Consider the following 27,156-nt stretch of genomic DNA (forward strand, 5'->3'; position numbering starts at 1 on the left):
AAGAAGTTTTTATTCCTATTCTCGTTTTAAAAAACAATCCAAATATAAGTTAATGGATGAGAATGGAATTCATTGCCCATTCCCATTCTCTATTAGGGCATTCCAAATTGGTAGTTAGGGCAGTAAGTAGTAAGGAGAGAAAGATAGAGGCTGGTTTTGACAAAAATCAGTTTATCTCCTCTTACACTCTTATTTATTTTTCATATATAGTGTCAAGTCCCGTATATTAAGAAATATCAAGCTTAGTAATGTGTTAAATTGCAGATGCAGTGGGGCATTTGAACCTACCAAAATAAGTAAGTCATTGAATTTATGAAAGAACTCTCTGAACTTGCTACGAAGTTTTTGCATTGTGAAGGTATAAAGAAGAAACAAAATAATATTAAAAAAGCACATACAATGAAGAGAGAGAGGCTGAATCTGTGAATGGTGTTAAAAAAAGGAAAGCCTTGTAGCTCAAGAAAAAAATACATATTTCAGGGGAACACAATCAACCACTTTTCCCCTCTATGGCTTCTAATCATACACACCCACTACCAGAAAATGGAAACCACTGTTGTCTTCCCCACCAAAATGATCATAGCAGTAAAAAGAATCACACCAATTCAATGATATCTCTCACTACTCTTCTTATGTATAATAAATTGAACATAACTCATACCTAACCACCATTTTTCTCTAAGCTAAATCAACCTACAACTCTTTTCTTCATCCACACCATTTTGAGAGAAGAATTAAGAAAACGATGAGAAAGACTATAGATGAAAGCCCAATTGCCACTCCGAGAACTACCTTATTTGGTCCATGATGATGTCCCTCTTTGTGGCTAGAATCGTCTTCACTGTCATCATAATCGGAATCATCGCTGCTTCCACTTTCATCTGCTGAAGAATCCGATTTGGCAGGGGGAGGTGAAATCGGCAATCCATGCTTATCACATGGAGCAATCCCAAGCTTCATCTTGGATGATATGAGAGAATGATTGTAACATAGATTGTTGTTCCCACTCACCTTGAACACAACCAGTTTCTTTATGAATGATACATTGAATGGCATTACCCCATTGAAGTTATTGTTCTCGAGATTCAAATACTTCAATCCCTTCATCTTCGTGATGTAATCTGGGATCGTCCCATTAAACTGATTGAAGCTCAGATCAATGTGAACCAAAGAGGGCATTGCAGCCATGGATTCAGGGATGGGTCCAGACAAGGAATTTGACGCCAAGGACATGTTTTGAAGCGATAACAAGTCCCCCAATGTAGAGGGGATTTCACCGGTAAGGGAATTGGAGGAAAGATTCAACAACTGAAGGTTTTCTAGCAGAGTTACGGCACTAGGTATCTTTCCTATGAGCTGATTGCCGGAAAGATCAATGTGGGTAATGTTCAAATGCCAGTGTTTGGGGAGATACCCAGTAAGGTTGGTGTGCGAAATAGTGACTGACCTGAGCTTCTTCATGCTGTTAAGAATGACGAAAGGACCACTAGCATTGACCTGGACGTTGGAGACAGTGAGATCAGTGAGATTCTGAAAGCGCGAGAGCCAAACGCCGGTGAGCCGCCGGAGGCTTCTGATGCAGGTGAGGGAGCGGAGGCTGGAGAGGAGATCGGAGGGAAAGTGGACGGCGGCAACGGGGCAGTTGATGAACTCCAAGTCCTGCAGAGTGGAGAGGGACTTGAGGGCCGTGCTGGACAAGGCGACGTCGTCTGAGCAGTTGACAAGGCGGAGAGAGAGGAGGTGGCGGAACGGCTTGGAGGAGTCGCAGAGAGTGGCATTGTGGAAGGAGGGCTGAGCACATGGGTCCTTGGAGGTTGGAATGTTGAGAGATTGGAGGGCTCTCAACTGCTTCGGATCAAGGGTACTAGATGAAGATGGAGAAGAAGAAGACGCAGAGGGCAATGGCGATGGAGCTGAAGGTGATTTGGTAGGGGAAATGGGAGGTGAGAGAGAGGAGGTGAGGGTTGCGGAGAAGAGGAGAAGATAGAGCAGAGTCACGAAGTACGAGAACGGGGATGGATGTGGATCCATTGTTTCACCCACTGCTCACGACTCAACTGAACTGATGACTAGGGAGCAGCAGGGGATTAGATTTAGGGGAGGTGAGTTGAGCTCTACTTGGATTTACTTATATACCCTTGAATTTGTCTCATAACCACACAATCTACATTTGGATCTTTCTATATTAATTCATGCTAGGAGTTTTCACAAATATAAGCTTCTCTTTCCCTGTGATCGGGTGGGTTTGATGAGGTTAGCACCGTAATTAGGCAAAAACACAAGGTTATTAACTTACTACGCCTCATTTAAATCCGTTGCCCGTTAAAAAAGAGTAAAAATAATCCAACGTTTTGTTGAGGTGGGCAATGGGCTTGCGTGGTTTCCAGCTCCTGCCTCCCCTTTTTCATTATTTCCTTTTGGGCCCGGCCTTTGAGACCCTCTTTCTTAATTGCAACACCCGCCTTTTACCCATTTCTTTGACATTTTCCCAAACTCGCCCCACCATGTAACCTACTCACACGCGCTGTCGCCATTGATGGATGGACGATCAGCGCGGCGGGTACGTTTAAGTGATGCGCGAGCGAGTGACGGCAGAATACTATATACCTGGATTGGGATTTTGGGTTTCCCCCCTGCTACGTTTCCGAAAGTTTTTAACACTGGGAAAGGTATAATAGGGAGTTGGGTTTTGGACCTTTTTACCACCAAATTTTGGGACTTTTTCACAAAAATGATTTCATATTCCCTTAAGAATCTACCGCCACATGCATACCGTGGGCTTTTGTTTTTTAATCCATGTCCGATTTTAGATTTACCCAAAATAACGATGGGTGTGATCATGAGTTTGGAAAGGGTAATCTTCTCCATAATGGAATATATTCCATATTTCAAATGAAATTTACAGGCATGGAACGTTGCTTAATATTTATCGTTCCTTGATGACCATAAATTAAAGGCCCAATTAGTGTAGCTTAAGTTATTTCATGGGGGTGGTGCTCCTAACAATGGATGGGGTAGGGAATGAGTGGTGATAATTCCTCATGTTTGTGCTTTGTTAAGACTCATCCACTCGAGTGAATATATCAATTCAAGTACGATATAAATAATAATTAAGTAAAAAATATTTACCTGATATAATTATTAGACATATTATATGCTATTCATCAGTTTATTTAATGATCAAATTTTAATAATTAGATTGAGTTTAATTTTAAAGAAGTTAGATACGAGTTAAATAAGTTAGATTTATGATCAGGTTAATTAATATGATTATTAAAATAGTTTAATTCAATCTAAATTCGTATTAATTTAATGAATCATATCAACCTTGTCACTCGAATTTAATAAAGAAGTAAAAAAAAAAAAAATTCATTGAAAAGCTATTCACCAAAATATCATATGAACTTAAAATCATGGGATGTTTTATGATTTAGCATTATATATGGGACCCCTGTAAGACCCCTCCCACTATGGTATTAAAAATTTTGCTTTAGGAGGATATGAGTGATGGTGAGAGTCAGCCAGTCCACTTATAAACTTGTTTGGGAATTTTTTTTACTTCTCTCTAGTAGGAGAGAAAAGGCCAAAGGGAATAACACTACTTTTAAGACAACAGACCAAGATTAATGCTTCTGTAAGTAAAATCCAAACGAAGTAAAAGTATATTTTAGTGAAAGTCCTTGTAAAAGTGGCAAACATTAAAGTAAGAAGGAGAATGAAGCAATTTGATATCTAACTTAAGAAAAGGTGGATGCAGCTGAATGGAAAAGGAAAAATCATTATAATTAGGGAATAACCCTATGAAAAGTTGCGTGAACATTTATTATATGACGCCACAATTTTGGGTAAGATTTAGGGGGCTGGTAGTGATGAACGTGGGCGTTGGGGGCTAATGTTGCCATACATAATATGATTCCCTTCAAGCAGTCAAGGCCATATAAAATGAAAGTGATGTTTTAACCAACTGTTTGAATGAATTTCCATGAAATCAATGCGAAGAAAAAGCAAATCTAAGACCAGAAATGGGTAAGCATTCAAATTTTAGGTGGGAGGAACATTACCACAAATTCTTCCTTTTTTTTTTTTTTTTTTTACATTAGTAACGCTTGCTGTTGAGCCAAAAAGCAGTTGTTTAAGCTTTACAAACTGATTGTTCAACGCCCAAGGAAAGATCAATACAAATTGTGAAGAAGAGAAAAAAAAAACTCGCTTGAAAACGGCTTATAGTTCAGTAAGGAACTGACTCTGACTCCTACTTAATCCAAAACTCCAGCGTTTTATTGTAGTTTAACAATCAATGGAAATGCAGCTCTGGGCGATGGTTGAATTATCGACTTTTTGCACGAAAGGATTTATCTTCACCCAAACGAGGGAGAAGACAGAGGCCAGCAGCACTGACCATAGGACAACAATGGTGGGCGTCCGGTTCTGCCGACCCATGAGACCTTTGAGGAATGGGTAGAGGTGGAGAATCACCCAGAAGGCAAAGAATACCTTGCCGAAGAGTGGCCCCCAGGCTTCATACCCGCTGTTCAGAGCGTCGGAAAATCCAGCAACAACACCCACCAAGTTGATAATGAGAAGGGTTGTTGGAGGGATGAGAAGTGTTGTCCACTTGATCATGTAGAGCTCACCGAACTCTCCATCATCTGCAGCTTTTGCAGTCACAGTGAAGTTGGTGTCAAGGCCAGCTACCATCTTCAGAAATCCTTGGAAGACGGCGAAGAGGTGGGCTGAGACACCTCCAATGACCCAAAACTGCTCATTACGCCACAAGTCTTCTATGCTTACACCACTCCACCGAAGCTCAAGCACACTGGTCAAAATGATGGAGATGAAGAGGCCAAGAAACCAGACGCTTGCTAGGTTTGAAAGCTGAATCAAGTTTCCAAGAAGAGGAAGAAGTAGGTTACGTAAGTTTAATTAATGATCTTCAAAAGCAAGTCCTAAGCTAATTCTGAATCTGAATTCTTTGTATGGTGTAATTTAGTGAAGAGAAAAGAAAACTAGAAGCTTTAAGAGGGAGGGACGTAGCTGGCTTGAAGATGCAGAGTGAAAGAAATTACCGTTGGTATGATAAATTTCCCTGTGAGAAGGCATATAGCAGGGAGGGAGCAGTATGCTATGAGAGGGAGAGATGTAAATGGGTAAACAATGGTGTTTATGTATGCCATCCTTTGGAGCCATTTGAGGCGGCCTCCTCCAAACCCATACCAGAGAGGGCAGTGTCTACTCAGGAAAATCTCCACAGATCCGAGGGCCCATCGGAGAACCTGGTGAAGACGATCAGACAGATTGATGGGTGCTGATCCTTTAAATGCAGGCCTTAAGGGCATACAGTAAAGTGATCTCCATCCTCGGCAATGCATCTTGAAACCCGTTAAGATATCCTCAGTGACCGACCCATATATCCAGCCAATCTGACAAGGCACCATTAAAATTTGAATATTCATAATAATTGGTTGATATTCTGTGGAAGTGAATATATTCGGGTTCTGTTTGGCAATCAGTCTTGAGCAGAAATGTAATGAGGTAAAAGCAGTGATATTATTGAGGAGCCACCAAGAACACAATTGAAAAAGCTAACATCGAGATTGGTTTCCTACCTTTGTATGCTCTAAAAATTTCAAAACTAGCATAAAATTCTAGCATGAGAAAAAGTAAATGAAGTCTCACCTCTTTTCCCCACTCTGTCTTCTCTTCATAACCACAGCTAATGACGTGAATTGCTTCCTTGATCAGTATAGGCGAGTTGGCGGATTCAGGCACTCCTCCATTCTCCATTAGTGTTGACTCGATGAACACAGAAGATAAGCCAAAAGTCTTCTCAAAGCTCATCTGGGAGATAAGCAGTGACCTCTCATGCTCGTCATAATCTGCAAGGAGAAAATCCAAGTATAGCTTAAGGTGTGAAAACTCTGCTAACTATTTTCTAGTACTTTGTTTTGTCAAAAAGCAGACTTACTATCAATCTCCTTGAGGTTAAAGATGGCTGCATTTAGATCGTCCCTCTTGGAGTCTCGATAAACCTCTGAGAGATCTTTAGAGGGCTTCTTGGAGGGGCAGCAACAGGAACAACAGCCACACCATGAGCATGATGATGATGATGAAGAAGCCTTTGGTAAATTGGGCAGATTTGGAGGGCCATAGCCATAGAGTGCTTGCCTATTGAAAACACAACCTGTTCCCACATAAACTGGTCCTTGAATGCCATCCAGTCCTTTCATATTCACCTGAAAGTAATAAATAAAGAATTGTCAAGAGGCCTACAATAAATCCTCTTCTGATCATCTTTGCTGTTTCTATTTGTTCCCTCTTTTTGTAATGTGTTAACAAAAAATTAATATGTTAATTTTTAATTTAGGAATGTCATTTGATCTTCTTCATGGCTGGCAGATGTCAAATTTCACCCTTCATAACTGTTATGAAGTCCTAATGATGATTATACAAACCAATCGAAATACTCATATTATGGCTGCTTTAAGCTTACATCAAAGAAGACCGTGTTGCGATTGGCATATCGATCACTGCGATCAATGCCATCGAACCTCTGAGGGAACTGGACATAGCATACATCTTGTCCAACTAGTGGGTCCATCAAGAAACACATTGCCTCACGAACTGCCTTGCTGTTGTTTACATAGTGATCACAATCAAGGTTAAGAATGAAGGGAGCATTTGTGAGCACTGCAGATACCCTCACCTGCCCAAAACAAACCATTGAAGTATAATGCAACTTGCTACATAAAATAATCAATTCATTTCCAATATTGCTTGTCTTGGATGATAAGCATAGTAGATGTACCAGAGCATTTTCAGCACCAGCCTTTTTGTGGTGTTGGTAGCCAGGCCTCTTCTCTCTTGAGACATACACAAGCCGAGGAAGTTCATTTCCCTCTATATCATGAGCACCACTATGTCCAAGAAAAACCTGAAAGAGTGATGAAAAAACCATACATCAAAATGTGTTCTTAAAACATGTTATAAGATAGGATTCTCTAAAGAAACTATAGTTGATAACTAGGCAGCACTTTAAAAAGAGAGGAAGAGAAGGTGGCTGCACAAATATGAAAAAGAATAATTCTTTTTCATAATGGATATGAAATCTGTAGAAAAATACAGAAAATAAATATTTTCTATAATTTCCATGAAAATGCCAAAGAAGTCGATAGTTAATAGTGTAGTGTTTTGAATCCAAACATTAATGATTTTACATTCAGCAGAAGGTATTGCTATGTCAGATTCTAAATCTTTCCTCAAGTGACAGATATTTCAAAACTTGGATTTTCAAGTTAACTGCATGCTTAGACTGCAAACAGCTTATAGCTGAATGTAACTTAATTCAAATTAGGCAAAATAGTGATAGAATTTGTAAAGATGGACCTAGTTAGAGAACGAAAAGATGATCTAATTCAAACTGGAAGGTGCATGTGTTCCATCTAAATTTCAATATAACCTCTGAAGAAACAAGGAAAATACTTTGTAGCAACTCTGAAAATGAATAAATAATTAATCAGTAGATCATTTAACCTGAATCATGCCAGGGTGGTCACGTGGATTATTTCCAGGCCAAGCTGTTCCATCTTGCATAGTCCAGCCCTCCTCTGGTGTTTTCTGAGCCTTTGCCACTAATGCATTTACCCGCACTTTGAACTCTTCGTAATCTCTCTGTAAGACAATTAAAAGATGGTTAGCAGCAGATAATCATTAAAAATTTAAGCACTTACAAAAATTAGATATGAAATAAAGAAAGCTTCAGATGCTTACTTTCATTGCTCTACGTTCTTTCACAAAAGAAGGTTGGATTTTATCCTTCAGGTAGTCAATTTTCTGTGAGAAGTAAAACTCAGGTGCGCGTGGTTCAATTGAAAACTTTTTACAGAATGGAACCCACTTCCTTGCAAAATCAGCTGTTTCAACAAGAGATTCAAATGAAAGCATGGCAGAGCCATCATCAGACACATAGCAGGAGACTTTGTCAACAGGGTAGTCCACAGCAAGGATTGAAAGGACAGTATTGGCAGTGATCAATGGCGGTTCTTTCAGTGGATCCACTGTACTCACAAAGAAGTCCACAGCAGCAAGCTCTGAGGGTTCGCCCTCTCTTTCATACCTGCCATGGCATTGAAAATGGCCGTCTCATATACACAACCAATATTAACCTCGCCTAACTTCTACAGTTCAGTTCGTTAACTTTGATCATTTGTATTTGACCATTCTTGATTACTGGTTATTCAAGAATCAAGATATGTGGTATATTTTCATATTCTCCCTTTTCTAAAATACTCAGAGAAAATAATTAAAAAAACCGTGAAAAAGTCTGGTTTTATATACCTATAAAGGAAACAGTCAGGTACATCAAACAACCTTGTTAAATTATTTAACAATTTTAGAAAACACAAGCTCCTATTTTTGACATCTTTAACAATATATTTGTAAGCTAGCAGTTAAAGATTTGTACCTTGCAGATAGCCTGTCAATAAATGTCTCCCTGTTAATGGGAGTCCATTTAGGGAACTGATCCAACACCCAAGAAACAGCAAACCAGATCTCACAAATAATAGATGTGAGCCACAGACCATAAGCACTATCAACAGGATTTGTTATTCTATAATGGAAGAAAAGCGCCAGAATGATCAATCGCATAATAATCACACCTCTGTATGGTGTGAGCTTGTTACGTGGAAGTGGAACTACTGTCGAAAGTGGCTGTGCAGCATCTGCAGACCTGCACAGAAATCAACTTATCTTACTGGCACATTGATTTAGTTGCATTAAAGCAAGATTCACTGAACTATTGGTATTTGACCCCAAAATATCAAGATTCACAAATGAACAGAATCAATTCAGTTTTCCTGTTGAGGATTAAATTGACACTGCCTCAAACACTAGAATGTGGTAATGATGGCTTCACAAAACAAATGAACTACTAGTATTTAATACAGAAATGGAGGAATAGTATATTGAATCTCCTGATTAAAAATCCTGTTTGATCTCTGCATAAAGCCTACAGAATCATTAACAAAATGACAATTACACAAAATTTCAAATACAGAAGAAGCCAACCCATAGATTTCAGTCTAATCTAAAATTGCTTGAGAAATTTGAACTTGAATAGTTCTTTTCCCTGATTTCATATTTGAAATACCATATGACTGTGTTTAGTGAGAACTGAATACTATCTCAATATATAGAAACCACTTATCAACTACATTTGATTTATCAATGCCCTGACAAAATATTTTTTTCTTTGATGCACATGGTAACCTAGTGAAAAGATAAACACATAAGCATGTGAAGTAAATGTCTTATGTTATAAGCATCTTCAGGTAATGCATGAACAGAGAATTTTTTTTTTTGGAGAAGCATGTCTGCCATACCCCATTAGAGAGATCCTTTTAGAATTTCATTTTGTACCACTGGGAACAAATACACATCCAACCCCTTGAAGTCATTTTTTCAAGTGATCTACAAAATCATTGTGCAGTGTGTGTACTCTCATGAGCTGTTTTAGAATCATCTGAATGCTCATTATACTTACTGCTTTTCTTCCATTTGCTGCTCAGGTGGAATTTCAGCTTCATGTTTAGCCTTACTGGTAGCCTTTTTCTTCTTGCTCTTTTTGTCCTTCCAACTCTCCACCCTATTCTTCCATATTGGATTCCCAGAATCATCATTTAGTTCTTCAAAAAAACAGAAAATATAAGTCAGCAACTATTCTGGAGAAATGGTTACAGACCAGATTAATTATGATAAAAGAAATCAATATTTACGCACCACTATCCACTGTCGACACAGTACTGACATGTCTAGTATGCATTCCAACATCCTAAACAACACAATGATAGAAAATTGTTTCATCCAAATGTTCGGAAGCTTTAAATATAAACAGGGTGACTGTTCAACCAATAGCAAGAAAAACAATAACCAAATGTGCATTCATACCTGAGCATCATTGAGGTGCGCAGCCATGGTGGAATGGTTGCTGGATTGATTTGTTTCAACATCAGCCATTGTTGAGCTCTCTGGAGAATTCACAGCCAAACATTTAACTTGGGATACTAAATTATGAGAGCCACAACAGAGCTTATCAAAAAGGAGGAAGCACATATCAGTGAAGATCAAAGTGGCTTACTCTTTGGGATTCTTTCAAGTAATTATCCTATCTGCCTACAAGGCATTGTTTCAAATTCTAATATTATCACTTTCTTTATCTTATGAGAGAAAATATATGAAAGACATGAGATATGAGGGAAAATTTTCAAGCATGTTATTTTCTCCCTTAATATTCTCTTATACTTCATCTGAAAGAAGGAAAAGTATAAGGAAAAGGCATTCTGAATCACTTTCTTTTCTCTTCTCTGATTCTTTCCAGGAATTAAACCATGCATCAGAGGGCCAAATGGAACACAAAACAAATGTTCCAAAATTGTGATTCCCAGGAAACAGCAGCATAGCAGAAAAGGAAATATGAATTCTGCCTCTATTCATTATGTGAGAAACATTTTAACAGTTCAAAATACTGCACAATTTGTCTCAGAGCAACGAAGTTTATAAAGAATATTTCAAATGTGGGAGTTGATTATCATGAGATTGTGCTTTTCAAAATGATTTTGTCACATAAATGCATTACTAACCAAGATTTTCAATATTAAGCAATAAAATGCCAGAATTGGAAAGAATAAAGCAAGTATGAAACACAAAACAACTAACCCACGTACAGAAAAACGAATCCATAAACTTAAAATAAAGAAATTTAAGTAAGAGAAATACCATCATAGGGAGTGCTACAGCGCAAGCAGACCTTGCGCCCTTCCTTGATTTCATAGTCCAAACAAGACTTGCAAACAGGGAAATTGCACTCATGACATGCCACAAACACCTCCCCATTTGAATCAAACCCCACAGGTTCACCACAGGTGGTGCAGGGTGGAACCCCAGATTGCATCATTTTGATATCACTTCCCCTCTCCTGAGAAACTCCCGCTCTTCCTCAGCCCTGCTAGTGGGGTTTGAGGTCTGGTCCAATGTTATATGGGAATACCCAAATCCATGAGAGAGGGAAGAGGCTGGTGAAAGCAACTTAGTAGAGGTGAGGAAGGATGGAGGGTGGTTGTTGGTGGGGGGTGGAGGTTGGGGTGTTGGTGTCATTTTTCCAGAGAGTGAGAGAGATGAGAAGCAACGTCCATTTTTTTCTTCTTTGCTTGGGAAGATTTGAAATTTTGCGGGAGCTCTAAGGAAGGTTGCGGTTGGGCGGGGCACATCTTAACTAACCAATCTTGTGCCCTTGTCTGAGTGTCGTGACTGGACTTGACCCACGACCCAAATGGAAGTTCATTTATTTATTTACCTTTCTTTTGTTTCCCCTAATGATATTCAGGAGGAGGTTGCTGGCGTGGGCAAAGATGCAGTAATGTAAATTTGCAAAACAAGCTATGTGGTTCTTCAGAGTTTTGGATTGAGAAACCTGACCCACCTTTATTGAATGCAACATGGAGTTGCATCATTTAAGTGCTGTCTGCAGATTTCTTAGGTAAAATTCGAAGTATTCAAGGAGGAAACACAGATGCCTTCAAATTTAAGCCATCAGAACATCGATAAGTTCTAGCAGCTTTTAACAGGAATTAAAATGCCCAAGTGTCTTCTGATACATAATTCTCTTCACAATTCATTTTGCATATCCCTGGATTGAAATTATTCACTGATTTCACTCAAAGAAAAATATTTGTTAACAAATGGATCGTGATATCATTGTCCTGGATTGCATTGCGCATCATTTTGTGAACTTTTTAGTTATTAAATTAGTTTAAGCAGTATGAATAGTCTCTTCGCCATCTAAAAGATATGCTGGATTAAGAATGGCAACTTGACAGCTCTTCCCATTATGCCAAACAATACAACATGATTCCAGTTTGAAGCATGAATTTCAAAAAGTTGTCTCAACTCAACTACTGTGTGTATTACACAAAATTGGCTATCTTCCACCTAATTCTAGGAAAATTTTGTCCTAAAATGCCTCAATACTATTATGGGCTCCAATGCTTGGAACCATAAATCTTCTCAATATACAATCTGTGATCAGACATAAACTAGCCAACCATATGTTCAAAACTGATACAGACAGAAAGCCACCTGCTACCATGCCAGAGATAGGGCATGCTTTACATGAATGACAATCCATGGCGCAGGCTTCTGAATAAGCTATGAAATGGTATAAACCTTTACTTGACCAGGCTTCTGAATAAGCTATGAAACGGTATGAACCTTTACTACTTTGGTTGTGTCACATACGACAAGGTTTTCTGAATCAGCTGGAGTTGTGCAGAGCCAATTGACCTGCCAAAGTGAGAAGTTCTAGATAAGAAACTTGAAATGCAACTGAGAGGAAAAAAAAATGGACAAGCAGGACATTGCCCAGGAAAGGCAATGGGACTCACTTTCTTGCTCAAATTGATGTTCAAATGCAGAACATCATTGCTGCTGCTAGGTTGCCCAGCATCAAGGTATCTGGAACAATCCCAGACCTTCACTGTTTTATCATTCCCACCTGAAATTATAGACTTCCCTCTCTCGCCAAACAACGCAAATGCCCTGAATCATTTGTGCTAACTTTAGTAAGTGAACTTGGTTCCATAGAACTACAAGCTACAAAGTTACTTACACACAAGACACAGAAGCAGTATGGCCTCCCAAACTGTAATCCAAATGCAACCTCCTCCTTCCATTTTGATTTAGAGTTTCTGCAACAGTTGAGACACTGCCTTTTGATTTTGATCTTGATTTTGATCCTCTCTGCGGTTTCGAGGAAGTTTTTGACTGAGCAGCAGCAAGTTCTGATTCAATATTGATCACATCTACAACACCATCACCCCTAGCTACAACACATATTTTGCCTGATTTCTCCAACATATCAACTTCAGGAACTGCTATTGCATGAACAAAAGCAGGATTCAGACATTGTCCTGCGCTACTACTATTTTCCATGTCAGGCATTCCTGCAGTGAAGAGAAGATGGTAAGACTTCTCAAATGATTTCTTTCAAAGCATAAGAACTACAATAAGAACCCATTTGAGTTTACAGAAATGAAACCATCACGAGCAAAACAATGGCATCAAACATCAGCGCTTAGTTCATGGCTAGTGACACCATACAAGAGCAAATGGATCAAACCTAGCAGCTAGCCATCCCCACCCCAATCTGTTGCTACCTGAGCCAGGCCTCATGTTATTGAAGTAACACAGAGAGAATTGAAAAAGGCAGGTATAGCCTTTTGTTATTTCCCGGAAAGCCTTGACAAAAAATGATAAGTCTTTGTTTTTTTTTTCATATTAAAGAACCACATATAGAAGTAGCTTTTAATGAAGTAATAACTTTCTTGTGTACTGAATACAAGAATCTCTAGGAGTACACCACTACCATTCCTGGACCCACTTCTCCTGAGTACCAAATGTAGCCTGAAGGAAGGGGACCATAAAAGATGAAACCTTGCTTATGAAATGTGATGATACATGCATAAAAACACAAAATATTAGATGGCAATATCTATCATATGATGATAGGTGTTTTCATTTTATAATGCTCAAGGCCTCTCCTTCCACGATAGGTTTTCTATATGAAGGGAAAGCCAAGTCATCAATAAGGAGGATTCATATGCAGGGCTACCATTGGGCAAGTTATCAACAAAATGTACATCAAATGAATCTAAGTTCTTAACCGTATGAGTGAGAATTTTTATAGAAAAAGCATGACTGCATCACCCAAATACCAAGGGCCAAACTATTAGTTATCAACCACCCATTTTTGAGAAACCCACTTTCCACATTCCTGTTCCTGGAACATGTGAAACTGTGCCAAAGAAATATCATGGAAAACAACTTCCACAGCCTCATCAGTTTTTTTTTTTTGTTTCCACACACTTTACTACAAACAATTTATGCTAATGTTGACAGAGAATCCATGTTCCCGTGCTACCACCTCAGATTTAATTTTTCTGAAGCCCATCTAGTTTGATCAGTTCATCCAAGAGTTGTGAAGGGCAAGAGAGTATACATAGAAGATTAACAGTATAAAACATAAATACCAAAGTCCACAATTTTGTATGGCCGTCCCTTGGAGAAGTCCCACATTACAAGCTTTGAATCAAGACCACCAGTAATGACTGACAAAATGTTTCCCAAACACAAAATGCTAGTCAAAAAAGATATCACAAGTTCAGGTGCATGTTGTAAGAAATTGCAGCAATCATAATATGTAGTCATGTAGCAGATTTTGCATAATACCATAATTTGGTAACAGGCTTTTAAAATACATCCACAAGCAACAAGCCAACTTGAGCATGACATTCCATGCACAATTGCACAATGTTGTGTAGCAAACTCAATGAAATAACACCATTATACAGCAGCTTCCACATTTATAGTTAATGTGGTCCTGTCCACAGACAATGTAGAAAGATTGTGTAAATTAAGAATTGAGTGTTGATCTAGTTCATTACTCCTTTCATTTTTTTTTTTGGGACAGAAATTAGGTTCCTTTCTTCATTTATGTATGAATGTGATACACTATTATGAAAACATCTAGAGGCTAGAGTTGTGGTACAGAGTAGTGCTGGCAACTCCAATGTCTTTCCATAGGTTGAATTATGCAATCCATGAATATAAGATTGTAGTGAGTGTATTACTTGAGCACTGTTTTAGTTAATTACTCTTTTATTTCCTTCTCTTTTTCATTGAGAACCATTTCAGTGCTTCAAGGTTCCATTGACATATATTAAACTCTTCTGAATATGCTCACAGGCTGATATGGGCCAAAATCAACATTGGTGACATAGAAAACACACCGGGTTATGCACGTCCATAAATGATACAAAATGGAAAACAAAAGGAAGAAAAAGCATTAGTTAAGCATTGATATCATTCACTAATCATTCCTTCCCCATCTTTTGGATGGTGAATTAGTACATCACTCCATCACATATTTTACAATCTTCTGAGGATGTTGACATAGTAGAATTAAGGGAATAAGATTAGAAAACCACAAAAAGTTGGGACAAAGCATTGTGCTTGGAGCCTGTGCTATAGTGCTTGAAATAAATATGGTGTCTGAGAGGGTCTAATTGCAGGCAGTAGTATTAGGAATAATAATTTTACGGTTATAATGTAACGGATTCTGGACTATACCTTACCACTGATAGACTCCAGTAAGTCTGCAACTTCAGTAAATGGGAACCATATAGGATAATAAAGAAGCTCATGCATTTTGATTGGATGATATGAGCCATGCAATCTTTTGTTTTCTCAGCATTTCCAGCTAGAACTACATACGAACTATGTTTCTTTTGGGACATCAAAAGTATGAGACCAAGAGACATCATGTCCCCTCCAAACCTCTGATCAGACTGAGTCAAATTAGCCCAGGATTTCTGGAGAATGATGAATGGGCATGTAGAAAGGACAGCCTTGTCTAAGGTCTCTGAATAGACATGTGGAAAGTGGACAACCTTGTTTAAGATCTCAAGAATTCCATGTTTTATTCATATGCAAATTAAACAGGTCAGAGATCCCTACATTATACTGATTTGGTGCATTTAAACTCCATGATCCAACAAGGCAAATACCAGTCACTTGTGAGAGTGTTTAGTGTGTATATATATACACAGAGAGAGAGAGAGAGAGAGAGAGAGAGAGAGAAAGAGTTACTATAGATTAAAGAAATAACTTCCCAAGATCTCCAATGAGAGATTTACTATTAAAGAAATACATTACTGCAAATTAAAAGAAATACCTTCCCAAGGTCTCCAAGGAAGGAATTTCACGCTGCTACAAATCTATAATATATGGTTAAGGAGGAACAATATGAAAACAATGTCTTAGGATAGAAAGACCATTCAAAACTAATGTTCAATATACTATTACATTTTTTCTTTAAAAAAAAAAAATGTAAGTTTCATTGAACATATTGAAGCTCTGAAAAAGAGAAAGTACCCCAGTTAATGAGAAAGGATACACTTGTATGTCCAGATCTTAATGTTTTAAATAGGCATTTCTGGCGAATGTCAATTATCTGTCATTAAGACCACAGTAAGCTGTTGAATCACAGAAGTAGTAGCACTACCGGAAACTCTGGTTTCTTCTAGTTTAAGTAACTTAAAATTAATGATATATGCAAGAGAGAGAGAGAGAGCATAATGCTGAAAATTATAAGAGTGAGAGAGCATAATGTTGAAAATTACCAAGGAAAACTCTTTACTTAGTTGACAATAAGACCAAACAAGAAATAAGATGATTGCATGGTGGTGTGGCTCAAGAGGAGTTATATCCACTTAGCTATCAAATCATGTATCACTATCTTTTCAAATTTTTACTGTACCCTATTATGTTTTTAAGATACACTAAAATGTTTTAGTGAAATTGAAAGAAAAAAAATATATATATATACAAAACACCTAAAACTTCAAAAACAAGAGATGTGATAATCATTGATCATTTCCATACAAAATTAAGCATAAAAAATTTAATCTTTTATATTGAACACTTTAAATGTGAGTATAGATTATATAAGTGCCACAAAATGACATTTCATTCAATGTATTCATATGCAATGTACAAATCTCCATGATCTCAGCAAGAAATCATGAACTTCTTTAATGTTTTTACTACCAGTAAGAAATCGTGTAGCTTTGGAAGTAAAACAATACACCTCTGTTTAATCAATATAGGTTATAATGCATGACATGTTCATTTACCTCTTAGCTACAAGTTTAAACTTACAAACTCCAAGTTTTTAAGCTTTAACTAAACTGTAAACCATCCACGTTCTTTCAGATATTCTAAAACTAAAATTAATTAGTTTCCCTTTAATGTGGAAGATGACATGGGCAGACGATAATAGATTCTATAAGACAATATCCTGATAATTCTCCGTTCAATATTTTTTGTTCTTCAGAACTGTATACAGGGAGGTCTCATAGTGAGGGGCAGACAAAATGTGTGAGATAGATTCCAAGTATTAGAAGACCAACATTGCCCAAAAAAGTGGGTGTTTAATCAAATAAAAAATGGTAAAATACTCATTTATTTTGAGATAAAAATGCTAGCTTGCCCAAGGAGGCCTGCTGAGGTAATAATAAAAAAATCAACCTGGGCATTATTCATGGTCCATAGGCCAATGACCTTGTTCCATTTTCTCAGCCTAAATGGAAATTCTCTAGGCCATGTGATTTCAAGTAATAGAGATACTCCAAGAAAGGAAATTATCAGGATGTAAGGTATTTTGCCAAGACTCTTTCTCTATTAAGAATTTAGGAGAAAAGGGTATGACATTGGTCCTTTACCACCAAGTAAAACCTGAATAAATTTATTCTATCCTATTCTATTATGTGAAAAGGATCTGCTGATTGGTTTATTCATTTTTTGCATACTTTTAGTCAAGAGTCTTATCATGGTATGTTATGGAGTATTACCTATTTGAAATTCCTGTAAGAAGGGATACAATACCCTGAAGATCTCTATCATATATGTATCTTTTGCTTTTTCATTTTATTCTATTTTATTTTTTGTTATGGTAGTGGAAACTAAAGAAAAATACTGTGGAACTGTGTTTGAGGCAGTCCATGTCATATCATCCATCCAGCACACAACAGGATTCTTCCTTCTCCCTCAACTTTGTTTTTTTTACTTCCTGCTTATTTTGTTCCTATGCCTTCACCTTTTGTACACATAACCTACAGAGAAAACTATGTTTTTCTAATTTAGGTTTAACCCTTCAAATCTAAGGAGTTAATGCAAGTTAAATTATGTATGTAAACATAAGAAAAATAACACGACAAATCCACACAATAGAGAACAGAAAAATTGCAGACGGAGAAAGGCACAACCTAAAATTCTTGTATCATACAGTTGCTCATGAAAAATCTCTAGTAGCAACCATATGCTTTACCAATGATGCCAGCATGATCAGCTGAATAATAAGATAAAATTTTCTCAACAAAAAAGAAAAGTAGCAGGGGAAAACTAAGCTTGGTATCAATTCCAACCCAACAACAGGCAATAAACTCCCCTTCCATCCCTCCCTACATCACAACACACACTCACAAAAACACACCTCTACCAAATGGCTATATATCCAACATAAGGATTGATACAAGTATATAACAGTGTATAAAACCCAATCTATACATATTGCTATTATTAACAGAAAAACAAAACCCAATCAATGAACAATTAGTACCTTGACATCACCATCATCATCTGCAGATGCAAGAAAAGATGACTTAGAATTGCATGCAATCTGCAGACATTGAAATAAAATTCTGTTCAAAAATTCTTTATGCGTGATATTGCATAGACTAAAAGAAAATCCTGTTATATATGAAGTCATGATTTGGACTATGATAAAAGATGGAGAGGGAACTTCACAAACCAATAAGATCCAAACCAAACATCAAATGGCATAATGTGACTCATAAAATAACATATATTAAGGAACAAGAGAAAGCTGTAAGATTATAAAAACACCTGTAACCATTCTCAAGGGACCATCATTCCTCCTCTCCAAGCTAGGGACTCGAGCAGTCTTCGAGGCAGGAAAACACCTCTTCAGCCTCCCTAACCCACAACTGCTTTATACTAAGAGCCAAGGAATTCTCTGCTTCCTAGTGCAGAGTAACAGCTTCGCCTTACTCTGCCAAAGCCCATCACCCTCATCCATATTTTTAGAAGCAATGCCAAAAGCAATCTGCTTAATGCTAGCATAATAAAACTCACAATCACTAGAGGAATCAGAAGACATTATCCCAGCCACATTGGAGTCAGAACTAGAAGACTAGTCTCCAACACTGGGCAGCTATCACCATGGTCCATAAAGACCTCCTTTAGTGGGGTCTAACAGCCCAAAATTCACTGTGTTGATATTATCCTCAGGAAGGTTTTCACCTTCCCCGAGAGGCCTGAGCTCCTTGGGCCAGACCAATTGAATTGAATTGGACAGCATAGAATCAGTAACCCCACCACTACCCATGTTCAAATTCTTAATTCATGTCTAACGGTCCTCACTCACCCACCTTTTCACCAGAGACAGCCACATGTACTTCACTATCATAACCTCTCAGTCTCGCACATCCATATACGCTTCTCAGTTCATGCATGACCTCATGTGCTTCTTCTTCTTCGACCTCTGAACACCCATCCCTTGTCAGATAACAAACTGACAGGCCTTCTTTCAACTCCAAATTCATCCATGGTGCTGTCTCCACAAGAAGGATTGAATATTAAACAACTCACCCTAATCCTGATCTCACCTGGGAATCCACAACCATTATCTTTCAACAAACCCCACCTAGAATGTGGCCACAAGACCATGCTCTCATCCACTGGCAAGAACCCACCCAATAAGCTCCCTACCCTCTTAGACCATTTTCTACTCCATAAATGAGCAGCCTTTAATTCAACTCCTTTCCTCAAACAACCAACTGAAGGAACCCATATGTCAAGAAACCAAAGTCTACACCTAAACATTCTATAACCTTTCTCTGACTTGAACACAAACAAGAAGAGAGCAGCATTGAGTTCAACTATTCTCACCCCTCAATCCACCACCTAGGTCCCACAACTCCAGTGACAGTCTATCAGGAATAGGATAATCAAAATCCCTCCACCACTCAACTAAACAACTTTTCAAATCCTTCAAGTTGTTCACTATTTCAGCTGAATTCACTACTTGGGTATGGCTCTCTGTGCCACAGCTGGGCTTACAGGGCCATGAACACCAGCCTCCCCTCTTTGACTGCATTGTTTTTGCCACTACCTCAACAAAACCCATATCTTTTATTTTGATGATCAATGCAAGCCACTCTCCTTCCTGCAAGATAATGAAGAATCACCTATCATCTTGGGATGAAAAGAGAGCACAAGGCATCTACTTGCTTGACATAGTCCCAGGTCCAATCTGATACCATATACAATTGCCTCTAAAATCTCAACAAAGATGTTCCTCTGATCCCCCTTTACAGCAGTAATCCAAACATTCCAGCCATTCAAATCACCTACTTCCTACTTTTGATCCACCTTTGGTAACCTTCTTCCTTCTCAAACAATCCAACCAACTGTTTGACCCTGATCCACAGACACTCTGTTCCCAAAGGTTCTTGAATCTGCCTGAACCACCAATTTCCTCTCCATTTTCTGTCCAGCAGCCTCTGATCATCTAAGCCTTGCTTCATCCTTAAAACTCCCTAAAAATGATGTTCATGGGCAACAAAGTAATTGACATCATTTTAGCAAGAGGAGCATGCTCTATGATGTTTTGGTATATATATATATATATATATATATATATATATATATATATGTATATTTCATCAGATAAAGAATGCAATTTCTACAAACCAAATGTACTCATCTAAAGCCAACAAACAACAAAAATGAAACATTGAAATATGAAAAATATGGAAACAACTATCAATAAAATATCCAAATACTATTTTTTTTAAATTTACAGAAATTATTACCAAGATGTGAAAACTTCAAAGAAAACTTTGTATACAACATGCAAATAATAGTATGATACATTTTTTAAACATAAAACATCATTAAAATAATGTGTGCATTAAAAAGTGCATCATTTATAAGATAAAAAAATGAATAAATAAACAAATTAAAAAAATTAGTATACTCCATATGTATTTGATTTGTCCCCCTTTAACCCTAAGATACATTCCTATTACTTATATATATATGTATACAAATAAACCAAATCAACACTATGCACCAAATCAAAATAATCAAGCATTTTCTTCCCTATAGTTTCACTCAAAATTAACAAATTTCTTAAAAATCTTCAACTAAATAAAAGAAAATGAAATATTTAAATTGAAAATATATATATATAATTCTGAAAGGTGCAAGGAACTAAACGCAACCTAGGGTGCATGTTCATTTTATAAAATATATTGCAAATTTGGACATGTAAACATTTGTCATATACTTATATCACCAAATATGATCCAAAATTTTAATTAAAGCAACAAAAAATAAGCATCCAACAAAAAACTAATGCAACTATACAAACTTTAACATAAATCTTAAAATTTCCAGAATAAAACTGTCAAAAAAAAAAAAAAAAAAACGCTGAGACTGTGGTAGGCAAGGTGCTACAGCTAGGTAGTCAATATGCCCTGAGCTTATGCATGCCTAAAGTGCACCTTTAACAACTATGAAACAACCAATCACAAATAATAGTCTCTTTCTCTTGGATAAATATAGAATAATGATTCTTTTAAATAATTATGTTTATCTCATGTCAAACTGATTATAAGATTAAACTGAATGCTCAAGTATAATGAGAGTAGGATGAGAAAGCTATAATGAAAAGAGACCAAAAAAGAAAAAAAAAATCAATTTTAAAAAAGGGAAAATGATTTTTTGTTTTTATTTTTATTTCTTGCAATACTTGGCAAAGAGCTTCCCTTATCTTTACAAAAGATGGCAAAGTTTGGTGATTTCACTAAATTCCTACACCAAATAAGCAAAATGATATGCCAAAGCATTTGCCTACAGTTTTGAAATTTCAGTCAATGACTAAAATTTGAAACTCAGAATTATGGCACAAGGTATATATTAGCATACATTGATAGTGACAATTCAGACCTAGATTAAGGCCTTGTTTATTCTTTTTAACATTAACTCTTAAAGCAACTTGTTTCCAAAACTCAAGACATTTTAGAAATGTTTGTTAAAAAACTTATTACTTTTTTCAAGACAATTTTGTCTTAATAAAAAAAAGGTGAATATATATATATTCTTTTCTCTCAATAGAAAAAGTCACTTTTTTTTTCTTTCTCTTCTCAACTTGAGCTTTCACAAACAGCCAAACACAAATCTGACCATTTCTTTGATTCCATCATTGCTAATCAGCATCCACCACCCCACTCCTCTCGATTTGCTAGCCTCTGCTCAACCACCACCTACTATTTTGATAAATATTATATAAAATAATGTTTTTAAAATTTTGGGTATTGCAATAAATTTGGCATTCTGAGGTATTTGGAAATACGTTAAATTATTACTTTTTTTTTAATCAAATTATTAGTTCACTCATATTTATCTTATTTATATAAAATAAAAAGAAACTAATAACCATTTTTGCAAGGAAAAACTCATTTGAGTATTAATTTTCAAGTGTTTTAGCATGTAAATAGAATTTAGAACTTAATAAAAACAAACACATCATTTAGACTTAGCATTCCACTTTATTTTAAAATTAGTTAAATCACAGTCTATTCAAACTTGAGAAAAAGAAAAAAGAAAAAAAAGGCTACTTGGTTCATATGTCAATTAGAGTTACAAGAGATGATTTGGACAGTTGATTAATGCTGGCCACTATTGAAAAACGGAAGAAAAAGGCTTGTTGCTGGGCACAAGCATCAGTATCCGGTCATAGTCCAATATGGGTCATAGAATTCAGCTGCATTTCTTTAACCAAATATAACCAAAGAAAAATACAGAGGTGCTGATCAAAAGCATAAAATCTGGCCACAATCTTGAAAATGTTAAAATATCACTTACAGTACCAATAACATGTACCTGATTTATCTCCTCTTTATTGTAGTTGTAACTCTCCAATGGCTTCCATGCATCAGCCTCCAAGATAGAAAACAGGTAATGAATTAGAAACCAGAAATGGGAAATCAACATCAATTGAATGGAAGTAACTGGGGGGATATAAATAGACCATAGAGCATAATAGTGCCTAGGTGGAAGCATGACACAACTAAAGGAGCATGTGCAATAGATAGACATAGGTCATGCATTAGCAACTAAATATGTGATATCAATTATTAATGGAACAGAAGTCAACAGTAAAGCATGATGGCACTTTAGCGCAAACATGACATAAATAAAACAGCAAGTACAACAGAGAAGGGAAGGAAGGAAACAGAGAAGGGGAGGGAGGGGAGGAAAAGAGAAAAGAGAGAGGGGAAGGAGGGAGGGGGTGGGGGGGGGGGGGGGAAGAGGAGATGAAGAGAAGAGGGAACGAGGGACAGAGGAACAAGAGACACTAGGACAGATGAAGGGAGAATGGAGAACAGGGAGAGAGGGATGAAGGAGAGATAGAGGGAGAACGAGAAAGAGAGAGAGGGGGGAACAAAGGGAGAAGAGAGACAAGGGCAGAGGAAGGGAAAGAGGGATAGAAAAAAAAAGATAAAGGGAGAAGAGAAGCGAAAGAGAGAAGGTAAAGGAGGAGAGTGAGAAAGGAGAGAGAAAGAGGGAGGGACAAGAGAGAAAAGGAGAGAGAAAGAGGGAGGGACAAGAGAGAAAAGGATAGAGAAAGGAAGAACGAAGAACTGGGAGAAGGGGACGAAGAAAAGAGAAAGAGAGCAAAGAAAAAACAAATGAAAGGATGGAGCAAAGAGAGAGACAAAGATAGAAAGGGATAAGAGAAAGAAAGAAAGAGGAACGGGTGGAGGAAGAGAGAAAGAGAGGGGGTGGAGGGAGAAAGAAAAAGAGGTAGAGAGGGAGAGGCAGGGAGAGAAGACAAAAAGAGAGAACAAGAAAATTGAAAGAGAGAAAGAAAGACAAAGAAAGAAATAGAGAGGTTTTAGATGCGAAAAGAGAGCAATAGAGAGACATATAGTGATGTCCTACATCGGATAGGGGAGCAAGTTCCTAGCGCTATATATGTAGAGACTCCTCTTAACCAAGTAGATGCATTTTAAAGCCGTGAGGGCCCCCTTGGGCCCAAAGCGGATAATATTTACACGGTTGGGAGCAGGTCGTTACAAATGGTATCAGAGCCGATTCCCGACACCGGTGTGGGGGTTTGTTTGGCTCCGTAAGGGGTGTTTGTCTATTTGGCCCCGCAATCCCATGAGACACAACGAGGACGTTGTATCTGTATGGGGGGTTATTTGTGATGTCCCACATCGGATAGGGGAGCAAGTTCCTAGCGCTATGTATGTAGAGACTCCTCTTAACCAAGTAGACGCGTTTTAAAGCCATGAGGGCCCCCTTGGGCCCAAAGCGGACAATATTTACACGGTTGGGAGCAGGTCGTTACATATAGATAGAGAGAAAGAGAAGGGGATAAAAGGAGAGTGGGAGAGGGAAAAGAGAGAGAAAGAAGGGGAAGGAAAGGAGAAGAGAGCAAGAAAAAAGAGAGAAAGAAGTTATGGTTGCTAGAATCAAATATGGGATCCCATTATATTAGGCACTCCAATGCATTTTGGAGGATCAAGCACTAAGTTTCTTTACATAGATTCAAATTTTGGGTCAAATAATATCAGGAAGGCGGTTAGGTCAACTTCTTGCAAGGTTCTTAAATTTGCACTCTAGCCAAATTGGTTGTGGATGCCAGTTTTATGGAGAGTTGTAATTTCATTTTGTTTCCTTTTTCTACTAATATCTTGCACAGCTGATGTAATAAATTTCTGCAATAGTGAGATACAATTGTAGTAGGGCAAGCTCAATTATTTAAAAATTTAAGAAATGTTCTCATTAACTAAAAAACCATCAATAAAAAATAATAATATGACTCAAAGACAGCAGTTTATAAATGAAGCAGAAGTTCATGAAAGATTGCAACTAGTCGATGTTGTAACAAAACAATAAAATCATTACCAAATGCACATCGAAACACTTGACTTCCGATCCTGAGGAGACATAAATGATATCTTCATTCCCTGGGTGATACCACAATCATTTGCAAAGAACAGATTACTAATCTTTTCCCACTCAAGATTCAAAAACATAACCTAGATTCTAATGATATAAATGCCATACTAGAAAAATTATCACCCAACTTCATATGTTAAAATCTCCACAAAGACTATTCCAAAAACCTAACTTTTTGAGATTGGCTACATGGGATCCCATTACGCCATTTTGCTCTATGTATGGTTACCTCCTCTACTTAGTCGTGGACCATCATGTTTTTTCCTTTTCCCTTTTTCTTTTAAATTCATTTATAAGCAAGAGAACAGTAAAGGTGAATAAAGGAGCAATGCGAGTTCATGCGAAACATACAAGGATAAAAACAAGAATAGCACAAAGGAAAACTATCTCTAGATACAGATCATCAAGAAAATCAATTAACATGCTTCACCGTCAGTGAAGTAAAGCATGTCCCTGTAGCTGAAGAAACTCTACCAAACCCCCTCACACAGGAAATACCACAATGCCCGAGTTCTCACCAATTATACCCTCCCTTTCAGCCCATAGAAACCAATATCAATGTGCTCCAAAACAAGCCCAACAAATAACCACTTAATGTTGTCTTTCACGTTACAAAACCTACATAAAACAGAAGATTCCATCACTAATCCATCCTCATTTACAACCAACCTCCTCTACCACATCACCATCATATGCTTTTTCTCACTATCTGATTTCTTTTTGGTGTATTTCTGGTTCTTGTGCTTTGAACTTGAATAAATTCACTTGTCCTTCCGGGTCCATTATTTGATCTTCATTATGCATGACCAAACCATGTTAGAAAGCATAGATCACTTCCCAGATTCATACCCTGGCTCTACTTGACACCTCCTAACCTTGTTAAAAAGGTTATGAGAAATACCCAACAATTTGCCCCATCATGAGGGTTCCTTTGATGGTTGCCTCCTTGTGCCCCTCAAAGAGAGTGGTCATTTGAGGACATCTCCATTAAGCCAAAGGGTTTACCTCAAGCAGGGGATGCCTAGTTGCATGATATTAGATGCTTCAGGGTCACCTGATTCAAGACTGGGCTAGGGAAGCCCACATGAGAATAGTGCACCTCGATTTCAGGCTCAACAAGTATTTTGGACAGCTTTGAGGGCCTTGTCTGATTGTTAGAGTTAGAGGCTCACAAAGGAAAGATTCACACATATCAACCCCAGTTCAAGTGGAATAAGAGGAATGGGGATCTGGGGATCCACTAGTGTCTCCGAGAAGTGTCACCACAAAAATTTCCACATTATCAAATAACAATTGATAATTATTTTTTTAGGAAAATTTAAAAGCTCTACTCTTTCAACAAAGGGAGTTAAGTCCAAGATGGAATTGAACTTAAGTGTTTGACCACTATAAAAATCTTAGTGAAACACATATAAGCACAAATCTTGGAAATAAAATGCAATAACAGGATTGTTATAATGAGCCCAAATGATAAAGGTTTTATTGGATTTGAGCCAGCTACTGTGCCATTGCTACCTAAATATCAAACTGGCGGTCACAGTTTTTACTTTCTATACATTTTTCAACTTCAATATTTTGGGAATATGTACAGCATGTTCATCTTATCGACTCCATTTTTATTTCCAACAGAGAATAATTAACAATTAACAGTGATTCTGATGCCAGATAAAATGTAAGGCGCAAAAGGGCAGGGAAAAAAATCCTTAGTTACTTTACTTCATTTGAAAGGATTACATACTTTGTCACCAGAATAGCATTAATTTTCTTATTTTGTGAGCCAAAGAGTAGTGTAAGCTTCTCAGAACCGTTTCAGGGGATCTTCTTTTGATCTATATTCAGAATCGAGCATGTTTGATGCTAAAAAGGAGCAATACCCAAATACACACTCAAGCATACTAAGTCATACTAAGGCATCAAGAAAACAAGAAAAGAAGAATAAACTACAACCCCTCCAAGCAGGCAATGAACTCTAAAAACATCTTCTACACGGACTATATTCAAACTAAAGGCAGAGCCAAAATTCACCCGAACCCATTATAAAATAAGAAACCGATGCACTTATTTGCGACCTTTAAGCATCCTGAAATCAGTACAGTATCAATGATGCAATCCAAGAATTAAATCAAACTCACCTGGCTTGAAACACAAAGATGAAATTGGATTCACTCCCAAATCCATTGTAAGCACCACATCTTTGCATCGCATATCAAACCAGCAAATGCAACCATCCTATTTTCATAAAATGATCACAATAACACAACCAATAAAGGGTTTCAATTATCTTTCCTGTTCCTGCGGCTTCCGGGCAACCAAACAGAAGAAAAATGAAATAAGAAAGGAAAAAGCTTACCTCGCCGGAAGTGGCGACGAGGCCAGGGCGGTCGCGGGAGGCGATGCAGCAGGTGGCGGTGGCCTTGTGACCTCTCAACCGTCGTGCCTCCGCCATCGGGTATTGGGCTTTCCGATGCTCGGTGTCTGGTTTTGTGA

General features: G+C 37.5%; 2 protein-coding genes across 2 annotated transcripts; both read right to left on the reverse strand.

The window, feature by feature from the left end:
- Positions 1 to 427: 427 nt before the first annotated feature.
- LOC104880490 (receptor-like protein 51) lies at positions 428 to 2,112 on the reverse strand. The gene has a single exon (XM_010657241.3). The coding sequence runs from the start codon at positions 2,029 to 2,031 to the stop codon at positions 709 to 711; it is 1,323 nt and encodes a 440-aa protein (XP_010655543.1). The 5' UTR covers positions 2,032 to 2,112; the 3' UTR covers positions 428 to 708.
- Positions 2,113 to 4,112: 2,000 nt separating this feature from the next.
- On the reverse strand, positions 4,113 to 27,156 carry LOC100261696 (cellulose synthase A catalytic subunit 8 [UDP-forming]). The gene is made up of 25 exons (XM_059740429.1): positions 27,020 to 27,156; positions 26,802 to 26,898; positions 24,616 to 24,677; positions 22,582 to 22,638; positions 18,230 to 18,289; positions 16,007 to 16,063; positions 15,785 to 15,827; positions 14,082 to 14,159; positions 12,662 to 12,995; positions 12,438 to 12,591; positions 12,256 to 12,336; positions 12,050 to 12,089; positions 10,774 to 10,992; positions 9,946 to 10,025; positions 9,778 to 9,829; positions 9,542 to 9,683; positions 8,462 to 8,728; positions 7,768 to 8,113; positions 7,531 to 7,668; positions 6,806 to 6,931; positions 6,491 to 6,703; positions 5,966 to 6,233; positions 5,677 to 5,876; positions 5,067 to 5,420; positions 4,113 to 4,875 (listed from the first exon to the last, which is right to left on the reverse strand). The coding sequence occupies exons 1-25, from the start codon at positions 27,113 to 27,115 to the stop codon at positions 4,288 to 4,290; spliced, it is 4,152 nt and encodes a 1,383-aa protein (XP_059596412.1). The 5' UTR covers positions 27,116 to 27,156; the 3' UTR covers positions 4,113 to 4,287.

Source organism: Vitis vinifera, chromosome 10 (assembly GCF_030704535.1).
Source record: "Vitis vinifera cultivar Pinot Noir 40024 chromosome 10, ASM3070453v1".
In the NCBI taxonomy this organism is placed as follows: Eukaryota; Viridiplantae; Streptophyta; class Magnoliopsida; order Vitales; family Vitaceae; genus Vitis; species Vitis vinifera.

Coding starts and splice junctions, on each gene's coding strand:
- LOC100261696 (XM_059740429.1), bottom strand. CDS start 27,115: ATGGCGGAGGCACGACGGTTGAGAGGTCACAAGGCCACCGCCACCTGC. Junction 15,828..16,006: donor TAAGATCTGGACATACAAGT/GTATCCTTTCTC, acceptor CATATATTATAG/ATTTGTAGCAGCGTGAAATT. Junction 10,026..10,773: donor CTGTAGCACTCCCTATGATG/GTATTTCTCTTA, acceptor TGAATTCTCCAG/AGAGCTCAACAATGGCTGAT.
- LOC104880490 (XM_010657241.3), bottom strand. CDS start 2,031: ATGGATCCACATCCATCCCCGTTCTCGTACTTCGTGACTCTGCTCTAT.